This window comes from Heteronotia binoei, chromosome 21 (genome assembly GCF_032191835.1).
Source record: "Heteronotia binoei isolate CCM8104 ecotype False Entrance Well chromosome 21, APGP_CSIRO_Hbin_v1, whole genome shotgun sequence".
NCBI classification, from domain to species: domain Eukaryota; kingdom Metazoa; phylum Chordata; class Lepidosauria; order Squamata; family Gekkonidae; genus Heteronotia; species Heteronotia binoei.
Window position 1 is genome coordinate 37,345,339 of NC_083243.1, and position 25,644 is coordinate 37,370,982.

The 25,644-nt window shown below is 44.6% G+C and overlaps 1 protein-coding gene across 5 annotated transcripts in view; it reads right to left on the reverse strand.

Annotated features, from left to right (window-relative positions):
• The window catches only part of UNC79 (unc-79 homolog, NALCN channel complex subunit), a 160,987-nt gene that overhangs the window by 19,012 nt on the left and 116,331 nt on the right, over positions 1-25,644 (reverse strand). For all 5 annotated transcript variants that reach the window (XM_060261829.1, XM_060261828.1, XM_060261827.1 and 2 more), the window contains 9 exons: positions 24,273-24,311; positions 22,340-22,452; positions 22,165-22,250; positions 19,833-20,006; positions 17,762-17,830; positions 16,668-16,778; positions 7,773-7,877; positions 4,359-4,436; positions 2,037-2,126 (listed from right to left, as the gene is read on the reverse strand). In XM_060261829.1, the coding sequence (XP_060117812.1) occupies positions 2,037-2,126; positions 4,359-4,436; positions 7,773-7,877; positions 16,668-16,778; positions 17,762-17,830; positions 19,833-20,006; positions 22,165-22,250; positions 22,340-22,452; positions 24,273-24,311 (865 nt within the window). The remainder of the gene's footprint in view (positions 1-2,036; positions 2,127-4,358; positions 4,437-7,772; positions 7,878-16,667; positions 16,779-17,761; positions 17,831-19,832; positions 20,007-22,164; positions 22,251-22,339; positions 22,453-24,272; positions 24,312-25,644) is intronic.

The window sequence follows — 25,644 nt, forward strand, 5'->3', positions numbered from 1 at the left end:
GTGTTATCTGCAAACTTGACTACTTCACTGCTTACTCCCAACTCCAAATCATTTATGAACAAGTTAAAGAGCATGGGACCCCGTACTGAGCCCTGCGGCACCCCACTGCTTACTGTCCTCCATTGCGAAGACTGCCCATTTATACTCCCTCTCTGCTTCCTATTAATTAGCCAGTTTTTGATCCACAACAGAACCTGTCCTTTTACTCCATGACTCTCGAGCTTACTAAGGAGCCTTTGATGAGGAACTTTATCAAAAGCTTTCTGGAAGTCAAGGTAAACAACATCTATTGGGTTCCCTTTGTCCACATGTTTGTTCACCCCCTCAAAGAACTGTAACAGGTTAGTGAGGCAAGATCTTCCCTTACAGAACCCCTGCTGAGTCTTCCTCAATAACTTGTGTTCATCAATGTGCCTACTCATTCTGTCCTTGATAATGCTTTCTGCCAACTTTCCCGGTATTGAAGTCAGACTGACTGGCCTGTAATTTCCCGGCTCTCCTCTGGAACCCTTTTTAAAGATGGGGGTGACATTTGCTACCTTCCAGTCCTCAGGAACGGAGGCAGATTTCAATGAAAGATTACATATTTTTGTCAGGAGAGACACAAGTTCAACTTTGAGTTCTTTCAGAACTCTTGGATGTATGCCATCCAGACCCGGTGATTTATTAGTTTTTAATTCGTCAATCAGTTGTAGGACCTCCTCTCTTGTCACCTCAATCTGACTCAGGTCTTTCAGCACCCCTTCCAAAATTAGTGTTTCTGGAGTGGGCAAACACTTCTCGTCTTCCACAGTGAAGACGGAAGGAAAAAATGCATTCAGCTTCTCAGCCATTTCCCTATCCTCCTTCAGAAATCCTTTTACCCCTTGGTCATCCAAGGGCCCCACTGCCTCCCTGGCTGGTTTCCTGTTTCTAATATATTTGAAGAAATTTTTATTGTTGGTCTTTATGTTTTTTGCAATATGCTCGTCATAGTCCCTTTTTGCCTGCCTGATCACAGTCTTGTATTTGATTTGCCACAGTCTGTGTTTCCTTTTATTAATCGCACTTGGACTAGCTTTCCACCGCTTAAAGGAGTTCTTCTTACCTTTTACAGCTTCCATTACCTTGTTTGTTAACCATGCAGGCCTTTTCTTATACCTGTTTGTGCCTTTCCTAACTTGTGGTAGATATTTTATCTGAGCTTCTAGGATTGTAGTTTTAAATAGCCTCCAAGCTTCCCCAACGGTTTTGACTGTATTTACCTTTCTTTTCAGTTTCCTCTTCACATGCCTCCTCATCTCAGAGAATTTACCCCTTTTAAAGTTAAAACATGGTTGTGCTGGCCTTTTGGGGCAACTCCCTATTTATACAAATGGTGAAATCAATAACGTTATGGACAAACCCTGTGAGAGCTATGACTAACCCAAGGCCATTCCAGCAGCTGCAAGTGGAGGAGTGGGGAATTAAAGCTGGTTCTCCCAGATAAGAGTCCACACATTTAACCACTACACCAAACTGGCTCTCTAAGTGTATGCAGGAAGCGCACAGCAGTGGCACTCCTCGTGGCCACAATGGGAGTACTCCCAGGTACATGCACAGCCCAATGTTGTCTGAGATAAAAAAGGAAAATTTACAAGCAGGAAAAGGATGCACAGGCAGGTGGGGAACACACAGGTAGGTGGGTGAGAAGGGGGCCTGGAGTGGGCAAAGAGGGCTCTGGACACACTCTGCTTGGGGCCCAGCAAAACTAGGAGCAAGTCATGAGAGCCAACCATCTCTTCTGCTGGCAAAAAAAATGAAAAAGAGTGCATTCATTTTTAAAAAAAATTTTAAACACTGTGCATTTAAAAACCTTGCTAATGTTTTGTGTCCTGACACTTTGACATTGCTTTATTAGCTGTCTTGTCTTTCAGCAAATAAGGTGAGACACAAACATTTCAGACAGAAAGATAGACAAAATGCCACTGCTTACTCATCAGGCTGATGCACATAACAAACACATTTCATGGTCACATACCATGGACACTGTTGATGTACCTGGACACTATACTCACCTTTAATTTAGTCAAGGTGTGCATATCGGCAATAAAGTCCAGTATTTCCCCAATATATTGCCTCATGCACTCCATTGCTGCTGTCCCACACTAAAACATAGAAAAAAAGAATACCAAGTCACAACAGTCAGATTCAGAGTACCTTCACAGCCAACCAACCCAAAGAAGAGCATCTCAAAACACTGGGGGACAAAGATTAGGCTCCAGCAGGAAGACATTTCACCCCTGTAGTCTATATCATGTGGAGTCAAAAAGGTGCTCTTGGCTAATGGAGAATATGAAAGGTTGTAGAAGAAAAGAAAACAGCCTTTTGACAATGCAGAGTATCTTCATATGCAACTGAGTAATATAACAGACATATTACAATTCCCAGATGAACTGCAATGGTGTAGCCACAGGGGTAACAATACAACTGACTGTAAACGGGGTGTGGATTTTTTCTTCAGCTCTTTTTTACCTGAGAGGAGTAACTACCAATTATTGAAATTTTAAAGAAAGAAGAAATTAAAATGTTCCTGGCCAATTCTGCATCAAAATATTTAGACCTGGCTCCCCGCCCTACCTGAGGCAACCAACTCTGCATCCTGATAACAAGTTACCCTTTTTTGATAGGATGTTTTGGATCCAAACAAAACAAATTCTGTTTTATTTGCTGAAATTATAGGGCAGGGAGGAAGAGATAGCTGCCCCAAGTGCTTCTCATTTCTCTATGTTAATATAAAATTACGTGGAGGTGAACTACACCACCTTCTGTCTGCTTCAGTGCTATCCTGTCAATTCATTTGACAGGACAACAGGCAGTAAAAAAAAATAAGGTCATAGAGAGCCCTGTCAAATGTCCTCCGTCTTCCAATGTGACTGGAGAAAGGGATTCCACACACTGTTTCTTTCAAAACTGAGTGACGGAATGATAAAAAGGGTATTGTCTGCCAGCCTCTTGAATATCAATGGCTTGATCTGGAGGCAGAGAGTACTGTCCTTCTTTTTGACTCTGTTTCTTCCCATGCTTCTAAACACAGTTTTGCAAGTGGGATAATCCCCCACCATCGTTTCTTCCAAAGCCACAAGGTTCTGGCACCTTAAAGACTAACAACTTTGCATTCTGGCATAAGCTTTTATATGGCACTCAAGTCCCCTTTGAAGCTTATTACATGGACTCCAGACCACAATCATTTATGCCTGAATAATGACTTGTTAGGCTTTAAGGTGCCACAAGACTCCTGAGTGCACAAAGGGGGGCGATTTTCAAGGTCCTTCCCTCCAGTGGCAGCCCAAAACACACTCTGAAATGCTGTTCCTGGGGATCAGGGACCCATAGGAATAGCTTGTGAGGAATCAGAATCCTGCTGGCTAAAATCACCCTCCCTCTTGCACCCGTGAAAATCTAGATGGGATCAAAATATAGCCCACCAAGGCTTATGCATCAATAAAACTGTTTATAAAGTGCCACAAGACTCTGTTTTTATTTCTAACAACAACAAAAAGGAGTATGGCAAATGATGGGGACCTATTGCAGAGATATTGGGGAGGTGTCCACAAAATGCTCACAGCTTCTAAGGAAACAGTTACTTGATAGCTGCTCAGGGTCAGTTCTCCAGCACAGCGAACCAAGCAACTGCATAGGATGATCCAATGAGGAGGTGTTAACACACTGCAGGGGCTTGGCATGACTGTGACCATAGGTGACAGGCACTGGCTGGGACAGCCAGTGACAGCACAGAATGGGCACACCTTTCTTGGGATGGTCTGGGACTGGTTCTAAGAACATAAGAGAAGCCATGTTGGATCAGGCCAATGGCCCATCCAGTCCAACACTCTGTGTCACACAGTGGCCAAAAAAACAAGATGCCATCAGGAGGTCCACTAGTGGGGCTAGAAGCCCTCCCACTGTGCCCCCCCAGCACCAAGAATACAGAGCATCACTGCCCCAGACAGAGAGTTCCAACAATACACTGTGGTTAATAGCCACTGATGGACCTCTGCCCCATAAGCTTATCCAAATCCCTCTTGAAGCTGTCTATGCTTGTAGCTGCCATCACCTCCTGTGGCAGTGAATTCCACGTGTTAATCACCCTTTGGGTGAAGAAGTACTTCCTTTTATCAGTTCTAACCCGACTGTTCAGCAATTTCATTGAGTTCTTGTATTGTGAGAAAGGGAGAAAAGTACTTTCTCCAACAGAAAAGTACTGTCCTACTGCCGCTCCCCTGTCTTAGCATTATAGCCTTGGTGGTTTTAACCATTAAATTTCCATGTTAAGATGCTAAAGATTGTTAGAGATATCTGGAGAGCAAACCAGGGGTGGCATTTGTTTTGATACTTACTCCAGGTACAGAAGCAATCATCGGTTTGGGCAAGATCGTTGACTCAGCTAGTTTTGTTCCAGCATCTGCACAAACAAACTAATGAGAAATTTAAAAAATCACCAATTTTGTTGGGGAGGGGGGAGGCAGAATGCAATCATTGGTAAATGATAATGTTATTAAATCAAGTCTCTACTTACAGGTGTACCAGTTTTGCTGGACACAAGTGGTTCCCTTGCATGAAAAACAACGTTATTCATAGCCACTCCTGCCAACAAGCTAATTAATAGGTGTGTTTTTTTTTTAAAAAATGCTTTATGATATAAAAATGAAAGTTTCTGTGACTCCCAGTTTAAAGTGCAGGAGGATTTGCAATCAAAGCTTGTTTCGTAACATGCAAACCTGGTACCATTGTGACAATCTCAGCATTTTCATTGGAAGAAGACAATGATGATATTGGATTTATACCTCACCCTTCACTCTGAATCTCAGAGTGACTCACAATCTCCCTTACCCTCCTCCCCCGCAACACTACCTGTGAGATAGGTGGGGCTGAGAGAGCTCTTCCAGAAGCTGCCCTTTCAAGGACAGCTCTGCGAGAGCTATGGCTGACCCAAGGCCATTCCAGTAGCTGCAAGTGGAGGACTGGGGAATCAAACCTGGTTCTCCCAGATAAGAGGCTGTGCACTTAACCACTACACCAAACCAGCCAATGTTAGGTGTAAGGAATGGAGCAAAGGAATGGTGAAATCTGGGTTCAGAACCCCGCTCAACTATGAAGCTTGCTAGGTGACCAATAGCCAATCAGCCTAACCTACTTCACAGAGTTGTTGTGGGAACAAAATGGAGGAGGGGAGAACCATGCATGCTAACTGAGCAACTTGAGTGACAAAAGTGGCAGACAAACAATGCAGCTTTTCACACCAGTTTACACCATTTAGCCTTCTTGCTCATTTTGCTTTTTCCTAGTCTTTTAGTCCTCATGTTATTGTACACTGACTGCTTTTAGCAGCAATGGAGAATTAAAAACAGAGATAATACATCCCGCCCATTTCAAAGTCAGCTGCCTCAATTAAAAATTATTTGTAACTAGAAGGAGAATTCAGATTTTACACAGTGAATCTGAATGAACCCATAAGTTGTCATGGACTCTTACACAGTAGACCAATGTCAAAGGAGACTTCCAAGTTCCGCTTTCCATTTTAACTAAAACCAAAGTTACTCCCATTTTTCAAATAAATCATTTGTCTCACACATACACACATTACTATTTTCAAATGTATGTCGAAGCAGTTATGATTAACAAAACACATATTCATTTAAAAGCATTACTGAATTCATTACAAGTTTTCTTTTTTCATTACGGGTTTTCTCAACCAACATATACTAATAGTACAACAATGATTTTTGGGGGGAGGGGGCGGTCCATGAACTTAAAAGGGGGTACATACATTCAAAATTCTCTATAGACCCAGAACTATCACAAAGACCTCATTTTGTTCCCCCCTTCTAATAATCTAAATAGATGGGGTCAGTCTGGGGAACGGGGGATTCAGATACTTCTCTTTTTCCCGAGAAGCTCAAACCCCACAGGAGGGTCCAGGTCACCTCCAAAGCATGGCAGTGCCACAGTAATTGTCTTTCCTCTCTTGTTTTGTGCAGGTTTGCTACACTGGCATCCACCCCCTTAACACAGAAATCCCCTCTCCCCTTCCTTGTAAGAAACAACACTACGCTCCCCCCCCCCCCATTAATTAAATGAGGATTGAGCAAAATTGTAACTTGCAGACCTCTTTTCCTTTTCTCTACTTCTCCCCCTAATAGATATAATAATAGCTGTTTTTAAGGAAAGTCTAAACCCCGTGTAATTCAAAACATCAAGATTACTTTCCGCTCTTCTGACAACTGCTTATTTTCTCTGACAAGCGCGTCTCAGCTATGAGAAAGGACGACTCGCAGAAACATATGCCTGAGTGCTGTGCTAGGCACATCATAGGGAAAAAGAAGCTGTCAGTCATACGGAACAGTGCATGACCCAAGGAGCAAGTCTGCAGAGCTCTGCCTCACGCCTTGGGCCGTCCTGGTCACTTCCATTTCAGCTCCTTGTCATTTCAAAGCGATTAAGTGCTAGTGATTGCCAGCCCAGTCGTTCCGCCATGGAGAACAGCTCCTGCCAGACTGCCGTGTTGAAAAGTGCGTGCCTCTCTAGTGCACAACATCTTGGCGTGGTTTCATTCCCAGTTATGCAGCAGCCTGAATCCTCCAGGGCTCAGAGCAGGTGTGGATGAACAATAATACCAGAGCCTAGAGATTTTGACCATTTGTAGGAGCTGCTATAGGGAGCCCCGTGGCACAAAGTGGTAAGCTGCAGTACCGCACTCCAAGCTCAGTTCACGGCCTGAGTTCATACCCGGCAGAAGCTGGGTTCAGGTAGCCAGCTCAAGGTTAACTCAGCCTTCCACCCATCCAAGGTTGGTAAAATGAGTACCCAGCTTGCTGGAGGTAAAGTGTAGAAGATCGTGGAAGGCGATGGCAAACCACCCCATAAAAGTCTGCCTCAAGGTGCAAGTTAACAGAGCAATTATGGCCAGTTTCTGGGTTATTGTCAACACAACAAATTTATTTTCTGTCCTTTGCTTGTGATGGTGTATTGCTAGCTATATTGTGTGACACTACAAAGAGAGGGTGAAAGTTTGGACTTAGGTCCTTTTCTCCTTTAAGCTGACCGTTATGGGGTAGGCTAAGGCCATCTTGCCCAGCAAGCTGAACCCAGCTTATCTTGAGCTGCTTAGTTCCTCCATGCATCCTAAAGGAAAGTGGGTATTCCTCGCTCTTCTCCCTCCACAGAGACTGGTAAGTGCAAAGACCCAGATATACCCATGAAAGGAGCCAGTTAACTGAACTGCTCCCCCTAATATGGATATAATAATAGCTAGAAAATTGCTAAATAATTCAGCTTGTACATTATTGTTGCATCCAAAGAAGTACAAACGGAGCAGCTCTTAGAAGATGGAGAGACCCTCAGAAATAGTGCAAAGTGCAACATGGGGGAGATCTGTAGTGGGAAAGGGAAAATCTTCAGAATTCATGCATACCCCATGCAAGAGATCAGGCCTTTTGACTAGCAGAAGAGAGCTCTGGCTCTATGCATTATTTTATTGCCATAGCTGTAACTTAATTTGCAAGCTGGCTGTGCTCCATTGTAATTACAAAGCAGAATAAAAATATGAGACAGGGAAAAATAAATGGGCAGGCAGAGCATGTATTATGTGACTACAAATCTCAATGCAAGACTCCCCTGTTTTAAATTAAAAACACCTTCTGGAGATGTTTGATTAGCTCAGGGGGGGCTTTTTGACACAGAAGAGTCAAAGCATTAAAATATTCCCTGAGAAACCTTTTAAAAAATCAAAGGGAAAAGAATTCGTTATGTACCTGAACCAACAGCAGCAAGTTAGTATCTGGCAAAGGTGACTTCAATTTCAGAGCTTGCAGTAATTCTAAGATGACACTGCGGGATAAATAGAACTTATCCCTTTCCTAAAACAAAGAAAACAATAGATTAAAGTTCGCAGTGACTATGAGAAAGTAGACCCTGGAAAACAAAACAATTTGACCAAGCATATTAACCCAAAAGTGGGGATGGGGAACCCTTTGAGGTCTATGCTTGCCTTAAAGAGCAAATACATTTCAGTCTCCTCTGGAGAACCACTCTTTATGGCAATTTAGCCCCCTCCTCTATATATGTTTACACTTCTGTCCAATTTCCATAGCTTCTCTCCCCAGTGTGACATAGCAGTTCTGTTCCACAAGGGAAGATGTTGTATATGTGCTTAGAATTGTATCTATAAACTGGAGTTCTTGCCTGGCTCACTGGGGCCTGAAGGACAGAGCTTGGGGAACTTCGGAACAATAGGCAGCTATGTTCACTACCACCTCGCCTCATTAATGTCCAGAACTCACTATATTATAGTGGAGACGAAGGTGGGATCCTGGTAAGCAAGGCCAGCAGGTACGGGCGTTCCACACCACGCATGCGCCATCAACGCTGACAATGGCCGCTACGCCAGGAACGATTCCCGAGTTCAATGCGACCAGCCCATCCACTACCATGGAGTTGTGGGGGATAAAAAGAGATCACTATTCCTCAGTTCATGCGGGATGAACACCCAGGAGCTAGCCCAGGGGCTAATGGCGCCCACCCTCCTCAAGGATGCCTCCTACACGGACATCACCGCTGCCCTGACAACCCATTTTGCACCACAGTCGTCAGTCCTGACCCGTCACTTCGTTTTCCAAGCGCAGGCAGCGGCCCAACAAGCCTGCCGTTGACTACATTGTAGCCTTCCACCAGCTGGCACTCCGCTGCGAGTTTCACCGATTGGAGAAAAGACTGAGGGACCGGTTTATTTTCGGGCTGCAGGACAAGCCGCTGAGGAGGAAGCTGCTTGGGAAAGATGATATGGGTCTCCCCAAGGTGATCAAAGTGACTACCGCTTATGAGAAATTGTGGGGAGAGCACATGGCGGTGGCTCACCAAGCCGCCTCATCCTCCTCGGAAGCAGACGACTCAGGGGGAGATGACGCTCTCAAGCTCCACCATGCTGCCGCAAAGCAACAGCCGCAACATGCGACCAAAAACGCGGCAGTTCGAGCGTTTGCAAGTTGCGGGGGAAACCACGACCACTGCTCCTGCCGATTCTGGGACACCGTTTGCCACCAGTGCGGGAAGACAGGTCACCTTGCCAGGGTCTGCCACTCAAAAACAACACCAACCTGAAAGAGCGCTAACCGTCGGAAGAGCGGAAAAATGGCCGCCACTACGAGGTCACCATCGTAGAGGATATCAGTTGGACAGGTATGTGACATCCCCATGCCGTCCCCAGATAAACTCAAAACAACAGTTTTTATTGAGAGTGCCCCCTGTCTAATGGAGGTTGACTCAGGGGCCACACACACCATCATCTCCGCCCAAACCCTATAGAAACGTTGCCCCAAGGGGGAACCTAAGCTATACCTGTCCCCCATGCTTGTACAAGACTTCCAGAAAAGAGCGATTGGCATCAAAGGGGCCGGGGTAGTCAAGGTGCAATACAGGATATTTTCGAGAGACCTTCCCTTCCTGGTGGTGGAAGGGGACCTGAGTAGCCTGTTGGGCCAGGCTTGGTTTGCATCCTTGGGGATCCGAGTAGAGGGAATCCATCATACCCCCACCAGCATGGATTTCCAGGACATCTGTGGGGAGTTCCCAGCAGTTTTTGATGGGACACTAAGAACATACATGGGTTCCCCCGTGTTGTTACAAATAAACCCCAACGTGCCGCCCATACAGCTAAAGGCCCAGTGGGTACCCTTTGCCTTGAAACCCAAGATAGAGGAGGAGCTAGACCACCTAACGGCACAAGGGGTCCTGGAGCCGGTCGCCAACGCACGATGGGAAACCCCAATCGCCACCCCAGTCAAGCCAACAGGAGCATCTGCATCTGTGCAGACTACAAATGCACAATCAATAAAGCGCTGCAGGACCACGCCTACCCAGTCCCAGTGGTCAGCCATTTATTAGCATCCCTAGCAGGCGCCAAAATTTTTGGGAAGCTGGATCTGGTCCAAGCGTACCAGCAATTGCCGGTGGGCACCGCCACGGCCGAGGCCAAAACCATAGTCACACATCGGATTGCTTTCCGGGAAAAGCGCCTCCAGTTCGGGGTCAGCGTGGCCCCAGGAATTTTGCAGAGCTTAATAGATTATCTCTTAAAAGGGATTCCTGGGGTCCAACCATTCTTTGACGATGTGCTGATTGCCGCAGCAATGGAAGAGGAATTTGCCAGTCGCCTCCGCACTGTACTACAGCGTTTCAACGAGGCAGGGCTCAAGGTAAAGAGGGAAAAATGTCTGTTGGGGGTCCCTACAATAGACTTTCTGGGGTACATGATGGATGCGAATGGGATCCGCCCATCCAAGGACAAAAACACAGCCATTTGCGATGCGCCAGCCCCCACTAACAAAGCCGAATTGCAATCATTCCTCGGCGTCCTCAACTTTTATCACGCCTTCCTCCCCCACAAGGCAGCGGCAGCAGAACCCTTGCATAGGCTTTTTGACAAAAGGCCTCCGTGGGTTTGGGGCCAACGGCAAGCCACCACCTTCCAGACCGTTAAACACCTCCTGACATCCAACAGCTTGCTGGTGCACTTCGACAAAAGGATGGATGCCTGTCATTTTGGCCTGTGACACCTCCCCTTACGGGGTGGGTGCCATCCTGGCCTGGTGGCCTATTACTCCAGAACATTGCAGAAACCGGAGCGCAACTACACGCAAATAGACAAGGAGGACCTGGCAATCGTGGCGGGAGTAAAAAAATTCCATCATTACTTATACGGCCAGCCCTTCACCATCCATACGGACCACAAGCCCTTACTCGGCCTCTTCACCCCCAACCGACAAACGCCTCAGATGTTGTCACCCAGTGTACTACGGTGATCCATTTTCTTGGCGGGGTACCAGTATGGTCTTCAGTACAGGCCAGGGAAAGCCATGGGCCACGCTGATGCCCTCAGCTGCCTGCTGCTGCTGTCCGAAGATCTGGATCTGGCCCAAGCATACCAGATCCTGCTTCTAGAGTCCTTCCCGGAACGCCCAGTGCACACGAAAGACATTGCACACTGCTTGGCCAAGGACAAAATACACTCCTGAGTTCTGAACTGGGTATAGAGGGGATGGCCCACGGGCCGGGTGGGACCAGAGTTCAGGGAGTTCGCGTCCCACAGGGATGAGTTCTCTGTCCATAAGGGGTGTTTGCTATGGGGAAACAGGGTGGTGGTGCCCCCGGTTCTGAGACACCAAGTCCTCATGGCGCTGCACAAAACCCACCCAGGTATCGTGCTCATGAAGGCACTCGCCCGCAGTTACCCAGGACGGACTATGCGATCAAGTCTTGATTGATGCCAGCCCTGCCAGGAGACCCAGACGGCAGCTCCTCGGACTCCGGTGCAGCACTAGGAATCCACACGAAACCCCTGGTCCTGGTTGCACCTGGGCTTTGTGGGGCCCTTCCAGGAACAAACGTTTTTTTCTTAATTGTGGACTCATACTCAAAATGGCTGGAGGTTCTCCCAGTGGCATCCTCCTCCTCCCGGGCCACCATTGGCAGCCTCCACCGGGTGTGCGCCACGCATGGCCTCCTGGACATGCTGATCTTGGATAATGGGACTGCCTTCACGTCGAGAGAATTCCAGAACTTCTGCACCCACAACCTCTTTAAGCACATCAGATCAGCCCCCTTCCACCCGGCCACCAACGGCCAGGCCAAAAGAATGGTGCGGATGACTAAAGAATCACTCTGCTGCATCATCTAGGGGGACTGGGAGGACCGCCTTGCAATTCTTACTATCACAGTATCCCCCTTCTCAGCCATGGGCCACAGCCCTGCCAAACTCTTCATGGGCCACCGGGTAGCCACCCTACTAGACCGATTGCACCCAGACAGAGCCCTTGACCTGCAGGATGTCCCAGAGTCGATCCGGGCACCTCGGGGGCTAGATACGGGGGACCGGGTTATGGCTAAGAACTTTGGGGGGGAGGCCCGCTTGGATTCCGGCAAGGGTTGCCAGGGTGCTGAGGTCTGTAATGTATGAGATTACAACAGACGGGGGGTCCGCCATAAGGAGGCACATCGACCAGCTGAGGTCCCGCGAGAGCCTGAGGTAGACATTGAGGATTACAGTCCTGACAACCAGACCGCAGCGGAGGCAGGCGCCCAGAGCCCCACCCTTCAGGTGGAACCAGCAGTCACGGAGGCCTGGGAACCGCCAGCTGAGAGCGATACAGTGACAGCCCCTCCACTCACCGCCGCTGCAACTGCATCCGCTCCACCACCGAGCATCGCAAGCCAGCCTACCTTAATGACTACATCAGCTAGGCTTGCGAACTAAGGGGGGAGGGATGTTGTATATTGTATCTATAAACTGGAGTTCTTGCCTGGCTCACTGGGGCCTGAAGGACAGAGCTTGGGGGACTCGGGAACAATAGGCAGCAGGATCCAAATCCTGCTGCCCTGCTCCAATCAAGAGCCCCCGACTGGTTTGAATGGTCCAGTCACAGGCAGCACAGGAACTTTGGGTGTGTTTATATAGGGGCCCCTGCGGCCCTAGTTTTCAGTCTTCATAGGCAGCGCTATACCATGCTGTATGCAATAAAAGAGCCATGTTCGCTACCACCTTGCCTCATTAATGTATAGAACCCACTATATTATAGAAGGAAATAAGTTCTACTGAAGAGGGCTGTGGCAATAACATCTGCTCCATTGAGTATTTTGTCTTAATGAATACTCAGATCAAAAGACAGGGAGGGACATTCCCGTTCAGTCCATACAAACACAGGTATATTTGTTTTCTTTATGGTTCAGGCTGATAAGCCAGACATCCCTACGGTTTATTGATCTCACTTTTTCTTAGATGAGAGAAAATTCCTCTCTTATATTCTGATGTTAGACATCTTCCCTAGAATTATTGTCAGTATAGACACCACAGTGCAGAAAAATCACTCCACAAAACCCAAACATTGATCATCAAAGAAAACATCAAAGCTTTATTAATGCAAGCCCTCTTCTGATATTACAGTTTGGGTACTGCTACCTTGCATAGTGAAAGAGCACATTATACATGATGCTTTTAATACGAGCAGCTGCCATTTTGCATGAATAGGTCAATGGGCATATTTTCCAGCATCCACATATGTGAGTGGAAAACCAGGTTCAGCATGGGTACACTTTCATGCATGCCTCAGTTTGAAAGTACCCACATCACCTTGCTCACACAACGTGGCAACCATGTATATTGGAAAATCATGTGTCTTAAGCTCTCCCAGTACACAAGGCAGGAGCACCTAAAATGTCATGAAAAGGTTCGTCTAAATAGAGCAAATGGATCAAAAAGTGATGGAACAAAAAGGAAGGGAGAAAATCAAATTCTGCAATTAGAGTCACAGGGCATATATTAGATACATTTTGGCATGATGCATGGTATGCCCAATCTAGGCTAGCGTGATCTCATCAGATCCTGGAAGCAAAGCAGGGTCAGCCCTGGTCAGTCTGTGGATAGGAGGCCAGCAAGGAAATCCAGGGTTTGCAACACAGAGCCAGGCATTGACAAATCACCTCTGAATGTCTCTTGCCTTGAAAACCTCCTGGGGTCATCAGAAGTCAGCTGTGACTTGATGGCAAAAAGGAAGCACAGGTTACACAATCTGTTCCGCTTCTAACAGTGCAGTCTTAAGCAGAGTTACATGCTTTTAAGTCTATTAAAGTCAGTGGGCTTATAGAAATGTAAAGCTACTGTCAAATGGCTGTTTCCCATCCTTTAGGTCCATGGATGGACCTGGATTTGGGGTTATGTGGCAGCTATGGTCAGGCAGGCAGCAAACATCAACTGTACGAGAAGCCAAAGGGCTATTCATCCCATCCCACTAGAACTGTTCATCCTTCAGACTTTTCTACATTCAGAACTTTCCTCAGACTTCTGCCCATGTGGTTCCAAAATTTCCTCCCAAAATAATTTTTTTTAAATGAATTAAGAATTCCTTTTAAGGGAGCCAGTTTGGTGTGGTGCATGGACTCTTATCTGGGAGAACCAGGTTTGATTCCCCACTCCTCCACTTGCAACTGCTGGAATGGCCTTGGGTCAGCCATAGGTCTCTCAAAGCTGTCCTTGAAAGGGCGTTTTCTGTGAGAAAGGATGCTTGTCATGGGGGAGGGAGATTGAGAGCCACTCTGAGACTCTGAGATTCAGAGTGAAGGGCAGGGTATAAATCCAATATCTTCTTCTTCTTCATCATCATCATCTTCTTCTTAAAGCCATCTATGCTTGTGAACGCCCTAACCTGGATGGCTCAGGCTAGCCTGCTCTTGTCAGATCTCAGAAGTGAAGCAGGGTCAGCCCCATTAAGTATTTGGATGGGAGGCCACCAAGGAAGTCTAAGATCACTATGCAGAGAAAGGCAATGGCAAACCACCATTGCAGCCAACACTCTACAGGGTCACCATAATTCAGCTGTGACTTGATAGCACTTTGCAAACACACACATGCTTGTGAACAACACTATGACCCTATCAATTACCGTTTTCGCACACAGCTTACCTCGCAGTCCTGTTCCCTCCGCAGCGTCCGGTCGGATTTCCTACCATCTGCGCCGGAGTTACAGGAAGTGCCGCAGCTTCTGCATAGCAAATATAAACTGGGTTTTAGCGGTTTACGTTTGCTACGCAAAAGCTGCGGCGCTTCCTGTAACTCCGGCACAGATGGTGGGAAATCCGACCAGACGCTGCGGAGGGAACAGGATTGTGACTGCGAGGTAAGCTGTGTGCGAAAACGGTAAATGTTAACACAAGGAAATGTCCAGTTCAGTGCTGTATATCAGTATAAGTTACTTCATCTGTGATCAGTCAGACTCCGAGCTGGGGAATTCAACAAGCAGTTTCAGCAGATAAGAAATCCAAAATGCACCAGTGTGCAATATCAACAACAGCTGAAGGAGAAGCATGATATTGAGGTTACAACGGCACAGAGAGGGAGGGAAAGATGCTCTCTGCTGAGAATGACACAGACACTGAAAAATCAGATAAGTGCCTTGAGGGGAAATAAACTCAGATAAAAAAAGATCAGATTGACATGGGGACCCTAGTCATGCGGAGACATGAAAAGCATGAGATATTTCTGCCCCTGGGGACTGGATAAAAATAGCTGGCTGCTTCTATTTTTAAAAAAATTGACCTCTAAAATGTGTGATACTGCAGGGGTGTGGAGGTTGTGAGGCTCACTGGCCAGACAAAGAAGCAACACTGCAATCGAGCTACAATGCTTTACTGCAAAAAAAGAAAAAAGGTCCATGGAGAAGATACTCAGGGAATGGCAGTGGCCCAGTTAATGTTTTCCCCTCATATTTCAACTGGCACATGTGGACCAGCAGGTTGTTGCTTTCAGAGAAGTCCTCAAATGCTAGATCATGCTAGCCTGGTTATCCATGTACGATTATTATCTACATCCTATCAAACTGAATAACAATTTTTTGACAATTTGCATGTACCAGAATTGAGATGCATCCGTTAATCTATAACATGTGCCATGGATCTTCCAGGGTTGTCGAATTCATTTATTACGAGGGCCGGATCTGATATAAATGGGGCTTTGTGGGGCCAGGCCATGTGTGTCATAAAATATAATGACAGGTAGCAGAGATATAAACTTTATAAAGGACACTGAAAACACAATTATTTGTAACTCAAAATTCGAACATGCTTAAAACTCTTGCAATATTTTGTTTAAAACAGAAAGGTGGGGGAAATAGTGGGATTTGGCAATGCAATGTTTAAAATAAAATATCAAGAAAAAGCATAAGGATCACAGCAGAAACTAAAAATATAAAGAAGAAGAAGAAGAAGATATTGGATTTATATCCCGCCCTCCACTCCAAAGAGTCTCAGAGCGGCTCACAATCTCCTTTACCTTCCTCCCCCACAACAGACACCCTGTGAGGTGGGTGGGGCTGGAGAGGGCTCTCACAGCAGCTGCCCTTTCAAGGACAACCTCTGCCAGAGCTATGGCTGACCCAAGGCCATTCCAGCAGGTACAAGTGGAGGAGTGGGGAATCAAACCTGGTTCTCCAAGATAAGAGTCCGCACACTTAACCACTACACCAAACTGGCTCTGAGCCTAGGAAAACATTAAATGGCTGGGCATTGCAAGCTTCTCCCCCCACCCAGGGTCTAGTCAGATTGGCAATGGCTCCTCACTATAATATCCCCCTTTGGCTGTGGGTTCCCAGGCTGAGGACAGACCAGTTCTGGTCCATGGACCAGATATCTGACATCCTTGCACTAAATATTATGACTTGAAAAATGTACTGCATGTAGTAATGTACATAGGATAGTTTACATTATGCTTTTGCATCATTTTTATCAGCCATTTTACCTAGAGTACTTGCCACCTTTCACCATGTTGTGCTGCTGCCAATGTTATTGCCACTTAGACATATATTAAGTAGGCTTTACATACCCCTGCCATATTTTTGTGTTCCCTTGTTGAATCTTCTCCAGATCCAGAAACAAAGAGGTTAAAAAATAATAACTGCACAAACTTTTCTGGGGTTTCTGTTAAGTCTGATTTGGGCAAACTTTGTTCAGCAAAATTTCAACACCAGAATACCAAAGCATCCCCCCCCCCCCGCCCCTTTCTTTTTAAAAGCAGGCACTACAAAGCTTGCCTTAATTTCAGTCTGGCCAGAAAGTGGTAATACAGGGTATTCCAGGTATTCTATTTTCAAATGTGAGTCAGTTACCTTTGTGAAAGCTCTGTGACATAAGCCACACAGTTCTACCAAGTAGGCTAGGGTGAAGACGGCATTCTGGATGACAAAACTAAGCAGTTTGGAGAATGGTTCCAGCAGACTCTGCAATTCAATAAAAATCAGGGTAACTTTAGTCCACTGCATCCTTCAGCAAGATGGCCTGGATTGTGAAATCTTTCATTAAAAACAAGCCTCTCCCCCTCCCACCTTTTCCCCTCAGAGGAAGGCAGGTTGCAGCTGTCCAAACCAATCCAGCCAAACAGCTGAACAACACGTAGGGTTTTCCCAGTCAGCACCTTAAGTGAACTCCTGGAAAGCAGGAACATTTTCCACTGACAGATTCCCAGGGAGAAAGACAGAATTTGGCACTGCGGCTTCCATAACTCGTATCAGTGGACTAGCACTGGCCAAAGCAATGAGAAGTATCGGATACTTTTACAGGAACCAAAATGTAGAAATAGCTCTCCCATTCCTCCAGATTAGAGCTAAGTTTTTATATTCCTATGTCCAGTTCATGCAGACATAACCATCCTTTGCTGGCTGAAGCAACATCAAGGGGTGGTTTGTGCGTGCACATAGGCCATGTTATGCAGGTCAATCTCTGCAGATAAAACTTCCAACATTGCTTCACACACAATGCTGTTCAAAGGAATTGGTCCATTTGGCCAACTGCAAATTGTCATGGGATGCCCATAAACATATGAACCAGGCCCAAGTTATGAAACACATTAGGAGCAAAAAGTGTTAAAAACATGGCCTTCTCTAGAAATATTTGCTACCAAATCCTACAGCCCTTAAGGATCAAAAGCCTTTCTGATTTCAGCAAGGGCTTCACTAAAACTGCAAATGGTAAAAAGGCAATAAGTCTACAAGGAAGCAAGGTAGGTAGGTAGGTAGGTCATGGGAAAATATAAATTCCCACTTTCATAATAAATGTAACCCCTCCCACAGACTAATGTAAATTGGATTCTGAGGCTTGTATCTTCCATGACACTGCAGAATTTCACTCAACCATATGTCCTTTTTGCAGAGACATTAGAAAAAATCCTGAAAATTAGGTTTAAATATGTAATTTTGGCACTTACTCTGGCAGCACTGCTGGTAGGAATCTTCAGCAGACAGATCATTATTCTTAAACTGGAATCTAAAGAACACTGAGGATAAATGGGAAGGATACAGAATGAAGTTAGAACCTTTCTCTAATGAGAGCACTAGTGCATTGTCTGACTAGGATTGTAGAGACTAGTCCCCACTTGATCATGTAGCTCACTAGATTAGATTAGATTAGATAAACAGGTAAAAGAGATAGATGAGAAAGAGAGAAAGGAAATTATTTAAAACATTTCTGTGCTGCCTTTCTTCTGCCACTCATTGATGATAATGATAGAGGGAGTTCCAAAGTTTCCATGCCACAACCAAGAAGGCCCTTCCTTGGGTTGCCACTGTCTCACCTCAGATGGTGGGAGCACCAAAGCAGGGCCTCTGAGGATGACTGGAGCAGTCAGGTAGGTTTGTTTGGGGGTAGGTGGTCCTACAGTGATTCTGGTCCCAATCTCTGAGCCAGTCACCATCTCACAACCTAACCCATCTCCCAGGGCTTCTGTAAGGCTAAAAAGAAGGCAAAGGGAATGATGGCACCAGACTATTCTGATGGGTTTGGGGTGGGATAGAACACTGGCCCTTCCTTCCCACATACACTTCATTATCAAAGGCAAAACTCTAGCAAAACTAGCTGCTAATCAGGATGCTCTTCTCTGAGGTCCACTACTAAGACATTGGTCCACTGTCCATTTAAATTCAAGATGGCTTTAATGTAAATAATCCCTTCCAGGGGAGGATCTGTGGCTTGCATGGTTTTGCCCCTTGAGTTGCTGCCTCCTGGACCACATCTCATAAGTTTCCTGAGGACTTTTGGTCTGCAGCTGGTAGGAGACATTGAAATAAGAGTATAACAGGAACCTTGGAGTTCAATTTGCAAGGTATGAGGGTGACAAGCCCTCCTTTCTGCACCATTTTCCTTATTTGAAACATCCCCAGGAGGTCAGCATTCGGCCCCATTGGGATAAGCGTATGGGTATCTGTGTACAGATCAAGTTCTGTATCATAGTAGCTATTCCCTCTTTCCATTTTGTGTGGATGCCTTCTTGAAACACTTAACCAAACTCTAAATGCTTGGGGTTTGTGTTGTTGAACAACTCAGAATCTACAGTTTAAAAAAACCCGAACATAGTAGGACAAGGATTCTCAAACTGTGAGTCACCACCCCGAAGTGGGCCATAACCCTTTTGAAGGTGAATTGTGAGGAGTTGTAACCAGGTGAACTGGGAGAGGAAGTTCTGAGAAGTTGATGATGAAAGGTGAAATGGTCATGAAATTCAGCCCATTGCTCAGCTATGTATTTATAAATAATAAATGTGAACACATGTATCTGCCTTCTACTGAATCAGACCCTTTGTCCATCAAAGTCACTACTGTCTACTCAGACTGGCAGCAGCTTTCCTGGGTTTCAGGTGGAGATCTTTCATGTCACCTACTACCTGCTCTACCTGTGAAAATTAAATTATAACCTACTTTGGCACAGCCTGATGTGAAGTTGTTCTGTTTTATGTTGGGGAGGGGGAAAGTAGCTGGAAATTGCTTTGTAAAGTAGGGCCTGAAAACTACAATCCCACTTCAAAAGTATGAGAACCACTTTACTATATCCAAAACTGGCAGCCACAAACATTAAGCAGCCCCCTCACCTACAAAAAACTTTTCCCCAACTCATCCTTCCACAGTATAGAAACCAATAATATAATCATCGTCAGGATTTTTTTTTTTTGGAGCAAGAATGCCTTTGCATATTAGGCTGCAACCCCCTGATGTAGCCAATCCTCCAAAAGCTTACAGAGATCTTACTATAGGGCCTACTGTAAGCTCCAGGAGGATTGGCCATACCAGGGGTGTGTGGCCTAATATGCAAAGGAGTTCCTGCTACAAAAAAAAGCCCTGCTCATAGTTTCAAAAAAGGAAGACAACTCTTTCTTAATCTGGAAATGTGTGTTGATTTAAGATGCCGTCTTAGCCGCCCATTCAGTTGCCAAATCATAATTCAAAGCCCAGAGACTCAAGCCCACAGACAGCCCCCCATCCCCGCTTAGATTACACAGGCTGTACCTTAAGTGGTAAAACAGAAGGCAGTTTTGTAAAGAAAGTCTGGAACTGGTTGCTGATTGTGGTCCAGAGGTTGCTGGGGGAATCCATGGGTAAAGCTTCCATAAATGTGGCGATGTTTTCCAAGCAGCGTAGCATTGCGCCCCCTGCTGGTAAATTCTTTTTGGTGTTTAAGCCCTAAAAAAATGAAGAAGTTTGGCCAAAGACTAGGAGTGAAGAGCAAGTTATTTAGGAAATAGCACATATCATACAAGACCAGAATTCTCACACACAAATAAATACAAATTATTGGTCTTTAGGTCAACTGATACCTAATACCATGTATGTGGGGTATCACTGGGGATAGAGGAAAGGGGAAAGAAGTCTGGAGATGATATACATATATGTATGGATTAGGTCCTATGGATTGATTCTGCTAACAATGGCACTTCTCTTCTGGCATGAGGAACTTTCCCCAGACACAAGAGGCTTTTTCTTTTGCTAATGGAAAAGCCTTTTGCCATAGGTTTTCTTCTTTTGGGTGGAACCACTGCATATCTGCACAGCTATTGCTTATATATCACAGACAGACAGTACCTTTATTGACACAGCAAAAAATTTAGAATGATACTTGAGATTGACATATGAGGCTAAGATCATATTACATATGATTAAAAATGAAAACATCAATTTTGTAACAGTACATAATTGGATTTAATTTTCAGAATAGCCTCTAAAAATCTGCAACTTCTCCAGTGATTTCCACTACCAAATCATTCAATAGGAACCAACAACTGATTATCTTGTTTCTTAGATTGATTACATGGGATAAATTTTCAAACAAATTTCTACATAGGCTTTCATAAAACTGAGAATCAAAAATTATACGCTGGATTGATTCAGGAAATTTCACTCCACAGGGACAAAGTCTCTCATGAAGAGAATCGTGTTGATATCTCCCACGGAGAACATTAGAAGGGGATGCATTCATTCTAGCCAACATAAAAGCCTTATGTTGAGAAGGAGTCTCAAGGTCATATAAATAATGGGATCTCTTTCCAGATTGAATGTTGAGACCCAATGAAGCAGGAGACCATGTATGAGACTGGACAGGACAAAATTTGTGGTATTCTAAAACTAAAAGCCTCTGTTTGATATGTCTAAAACAATGTAATTCATCTGACAAGAATAAATCATCTACTGCAATCCCTATCTGCTTGAGTTTGGACATAATTCCAGTTAACCATGCTGCATTATAAGGATCATTCTTTAAATAAGTAAGTAGGCTACCAGGCTCGGCTCTAAAGTAAATTTTGAGCCAAAATTTGAAAGTTATAATCCATACCTTCATTTCTATCAAAGACTAACCCATTTCTGAACAAAGTGTGAAATATGACACATACTTAGGTACCCCCAACATTTGTCTAAAGAATTATGCCTGAATTACCTATATATTCCTTATATATCTATGTTTGCATGGCAAAAGGCAGGACTCTCTGGGTTCGTTCAGTTCAAAGAGCTCTAATTTTAAAGATTATAATCTCAATGAAATCAGTGAGAATCAGCCCATCCACAAATGACTTAGGGCTGCTGCATTCAACTTTCATATGATTTTGATTTTCATACCAACCTAGTTGGCCTTGTCAACAAGTTAGAACTTCTGTTGAATCTCTGTTTTATTTTGTCGTGTTTTTTTAAGCCAGTCTTAAAATCTTGAAGGTGCTTTGGTTTGGTGTGTTACTCACAAGCTGGCAGAGTTCCCAGCTGAAAATGAGCAAACATTTTCAAGAATGCAGAAACATGAAAAATGGTGATGTGTTCACTATCCCACAATGGTTTGAATAGTTTGGCTTAGTATTGGGGCCAAACCAAATGAGACTCTGGGAGTTTTGCGTCAAGAGAACACGGCCATATTAGATCAGGAAAACAGCACAGGAGTAAGGCTTAACATATACCCCAACCTCCTACTGTGGACCTAGTCTTACTCCCCCCCCGCCCCCCCCCCCCAAAAAAGCTGGGTGCTGCAGACATGGAACTTCCAGTCTCTCATCTAGTTTGGCACCTAGTAAGATCACAATAAGCAGCCTGACTGCCCAGCCTATACTTAATTTCTTCAGAGCTTGGAAGCTAAGTAGGATTGGCCCTAGTTAGTATCTTGGATGAAGGACTACCAGAGAAGTCTAAGGTTGCTATGCAGAGGGAAACCACCTCTGCTTCTCTCTTGCCTTGAAAACCCCATAAAGAGGTCACCAAGACTGCACATAACTTGACAGCACACAATTATGATTAATGTAAGATCAAAGTGAGAGCAGGAAAAGTATGAAACAGACAATGTGCAAGTGAAAGAGAGACTAACCTCTAAGAGCTGGCTCAGCGCAGCTATGGAGCTCAGCTCACTGAAATCCATAAGAGATGTGGCCAGGGTCCGTAAAAAACTTCCATCTGCAAAACAACAACATCGTTTTTCAATAAGGTTTCTGCATGGAGGTAGTGGAGGGTGGCAGAATCAAATCTCAAGTTTTGCCCATTACCTTTGATGTTGCTCTGAAACAGCTGGGGAAGTATCCCGTTGGGAGCCAGCTGGTGGAAAATGCAGCGGAGAAACTGCTTGGCCACACCTGAAGCATTCCCTGGGATCATCATGCTGAAGAAAAGAAAACGATGGAGAGAAGGAGAGAGAGAGCGCAATTTCACAACAATATCCCACAATGAAACAATCAAAGGTGAGTCATTTCTTTTCATTAAAACAGAATTCCATTAAGAATATGCCCTGGTTAATTCACAGAATCACATAAAGGCAGGGCTTTTTCTGTAGAAAAATCCCAGCAGAAACTCATTGCATATTAGGCCACACCCCCTGATGCCAAGCCCGCCGGAACTGTGTTCCTGTGCGTTCCTGCTCAAAAAAAGCCCTGCATAAAGGCAGTATCACTTTGCATATTCAGAAAGAATGCATTTTGAGTACACCTGGGTTAGACTTGATGAGCTGGTTTCAAAAAACCACAAAAGTGTGTGGTTTGCAGTGGACTGGAATTATTTTAGGAACATTTCTGAACAGTTTAGTCCAATTGTCATGGCAAACCCTGGTTAGCTACTAATGAAAAAGTCAGGATGTTTGTGAGTCTGCATGGATGTAAATAAATATTTTGTTAAGTTTTGAATTTAACCATAGTTTGCTGTTACCTTTGAACCAAAGCATAGTTTCCACCTCTGCTAAAAACAAGATTTCAAATTGGGGACAAGTCACAGTTTGGTTCATTGATTTTCATGACAGGCACAAACCACAGTTTGTTTATTTGACTACAATGTCCAACTATAGTTTGCTACAAACCAAGAAATAACTAATTAACTTGCTGCACATCAGAGAGGAGGGAAGGATCACCCAGGAAAGCTCTTTTATGGCCTGGTCATAGAGCAACAATCATGGTTTACCATTTCCCCTGAAACAAACTACAATTGTTGTTCATTTATTGCCCAATGATCTTATATCACCTCCACTGCAATAGACTGGATCCTTTTTAATAGCAAAATTAACATCCTTTTCTCTTCTACCTACCTACCGGCATAAGAGGTTCTGCAGGTGGAAAAGATTATTTCACCTAACTGCCCCTTTTCACTGAATTTCTCCCAGCCAACTGGCTGGGTGTGGGGTCACAGAAGGCTGCTGTGGAAAGGGGAAGAACCATTGTACATAAGATCCAACTCAATGTTTTCTTGTGGAATCAGTTGACATACTGAGCTGTACAACATCAAAGGAACTGGAAAAGATCCAAGATTTCTCCAAGAATTGTCTTGGAAACCTTAGAAAAATGGAAAATTACAAAAATTAAGCAGCTAGATGGTTGTGCCCATCTGTCATTACTTGAATAACCTAGCGATGAGAAGTCAAAGGATGCACCTGAATGGAAAAGGCCTCTATTCATATGGCTTTTTTTTTAGCCTCTCAGGTAATGAAAGAACCCTCCAACACCTGGAATGAGTCTACAACTTGGATCCTTCCTACAGCACCATTGCCCCTCTTGAAAGTAGGGCAGTGCTGGCATGGGAAAGAGGTCCATCACAGATTTCCTTCATTGCCTGAGGCTTTTGGTTTTATCACAACAGTGTTTGTGCTACAGGTGATCCAGTGACAAAAACCATTATGAGATCAGGCTTTGAGTTTAATATATGGTGATCAAAGCCTTCTCCTGAGAACATAAATGGGTTCCAAGCTTTTTCCTAAATTCTCTTCGATATGAATAATGAACCACAGAAAAAGAAGATAATTGGCTTTTTGGTACGGATAACTCACATGGATTCAAATTTTCCTGCAGTCTAAGGATGTGTGCTATCTTTTATTTGTTTTTAATTCAAAATCATCTCCAAGGGACATTTATACTGCCAGAAAGGAAAGCAGAACTGGGATTTTGGTTTATATAAGTGAATATTTTTTTTAAAAAAACCTTTGTTTTGATTGCACTGTACCTTTCTGCTTGATTAGAAAAATTGGTGCTTGAAGCCAACCTAGCGGGAGGAAAAAAGACAAAACAAAAACAGCCTGTCAAAGAAAAGCCTTTATTTCAGCTAAAATGCAATTGTTGAGATGACTGATGCAATCACATTCAGTGGGAGTCCTAGCAAAAATGGCTTTACAGTCACAACAGTAGTCACATCCAATATAGAAATTCTTTCTCTCTCTAACTAAACCATCTTTTTGATAAAGACTTAAGTCAGTCTTGCAAAACTGTCAGGAATTCTGTTTGCTAACCTCTGGAAATCAGAAGGCATTAATTTAGATCTGTATCTCAACTAAAACTAATTGCCTATTAAGGTTGTGCTAAATCCCCTGGTCTATCCATCTTTACATCCTTTGGTTTTACAGTGATATTTGTTATATTGTGCTATGGGAGAAAGCATGCAAGCCATTCTTCAATGCTGCCTAAACAAACATCACCAATAGTGTCATCTGCTTCCACTGTGGCAGCAGTCAATTTCAATATTTGGGGGAAATGGAGCAAATGTCTTTGTGTCCTGAAAGCTGGTCTTTTGGAGTTTTGTGGCTTTTCACTGACTCTAGTGGTGTTGAATTGATGGGTTCTGGATGACACAGAAGCAGACCCTGCTTCCCAGCTCATTAGACTGGCAGAGAATAAGGCAGAGAGGGTAAGGCTGAACAAAACTTATAAGTGAAGATTTGAAGCCATTCACAGTTGTCACTCTGTCCTATTTCAGCTGAAGCTCTCAGGTTAGCATTTCAGTGAAACATTGCTGAAGAACTTTGCAGTAGAAACATTAATCAACGCAGAACAGATTGGCTGAGTGCTTCTCTCTCTCCTCTCCCTCCTTTGGGGAGGAAGTGAAGGGGAAGGAAAGAGCCAGAAGGAGGAGGGGGGAGTCCCATGGCAGCTTTAAGACCAACAAAGTTTTATTCCAGGTATAAGCTTTTGTCTGCAAGAAGACGACCGTAGATTTATATCCTGCCCTTCTCTGTGAATCAGAGTCTCAGAGCGGCTTACAATCTCCTTTATCGTCTTCCTGCGCAACAGATACCCTGTGAGGTAGGTGGAGCTGAGAAAGCTCTCACAGAAGCTGCCCTTTCAAGGACAACTGTGTGAGAGCTATGGCTGACCCAAGGCCATTTCAGCAGCTGCAAGTGGAGGAGTGGGGAATCAAACCAGGTTCTCTCGCACACTTAGCCACTACACCAAACTGGCACACTTCTTCAGAGGGAGGAAGGGTGGTATTGATGGATGGGATGGATACGATGATGAAGGATGAAAGATGATGGATGATGGATGATGATAGATAGATAGATAGATAGATAGATAGATAGATAGATAGATAGATAGATAGATAG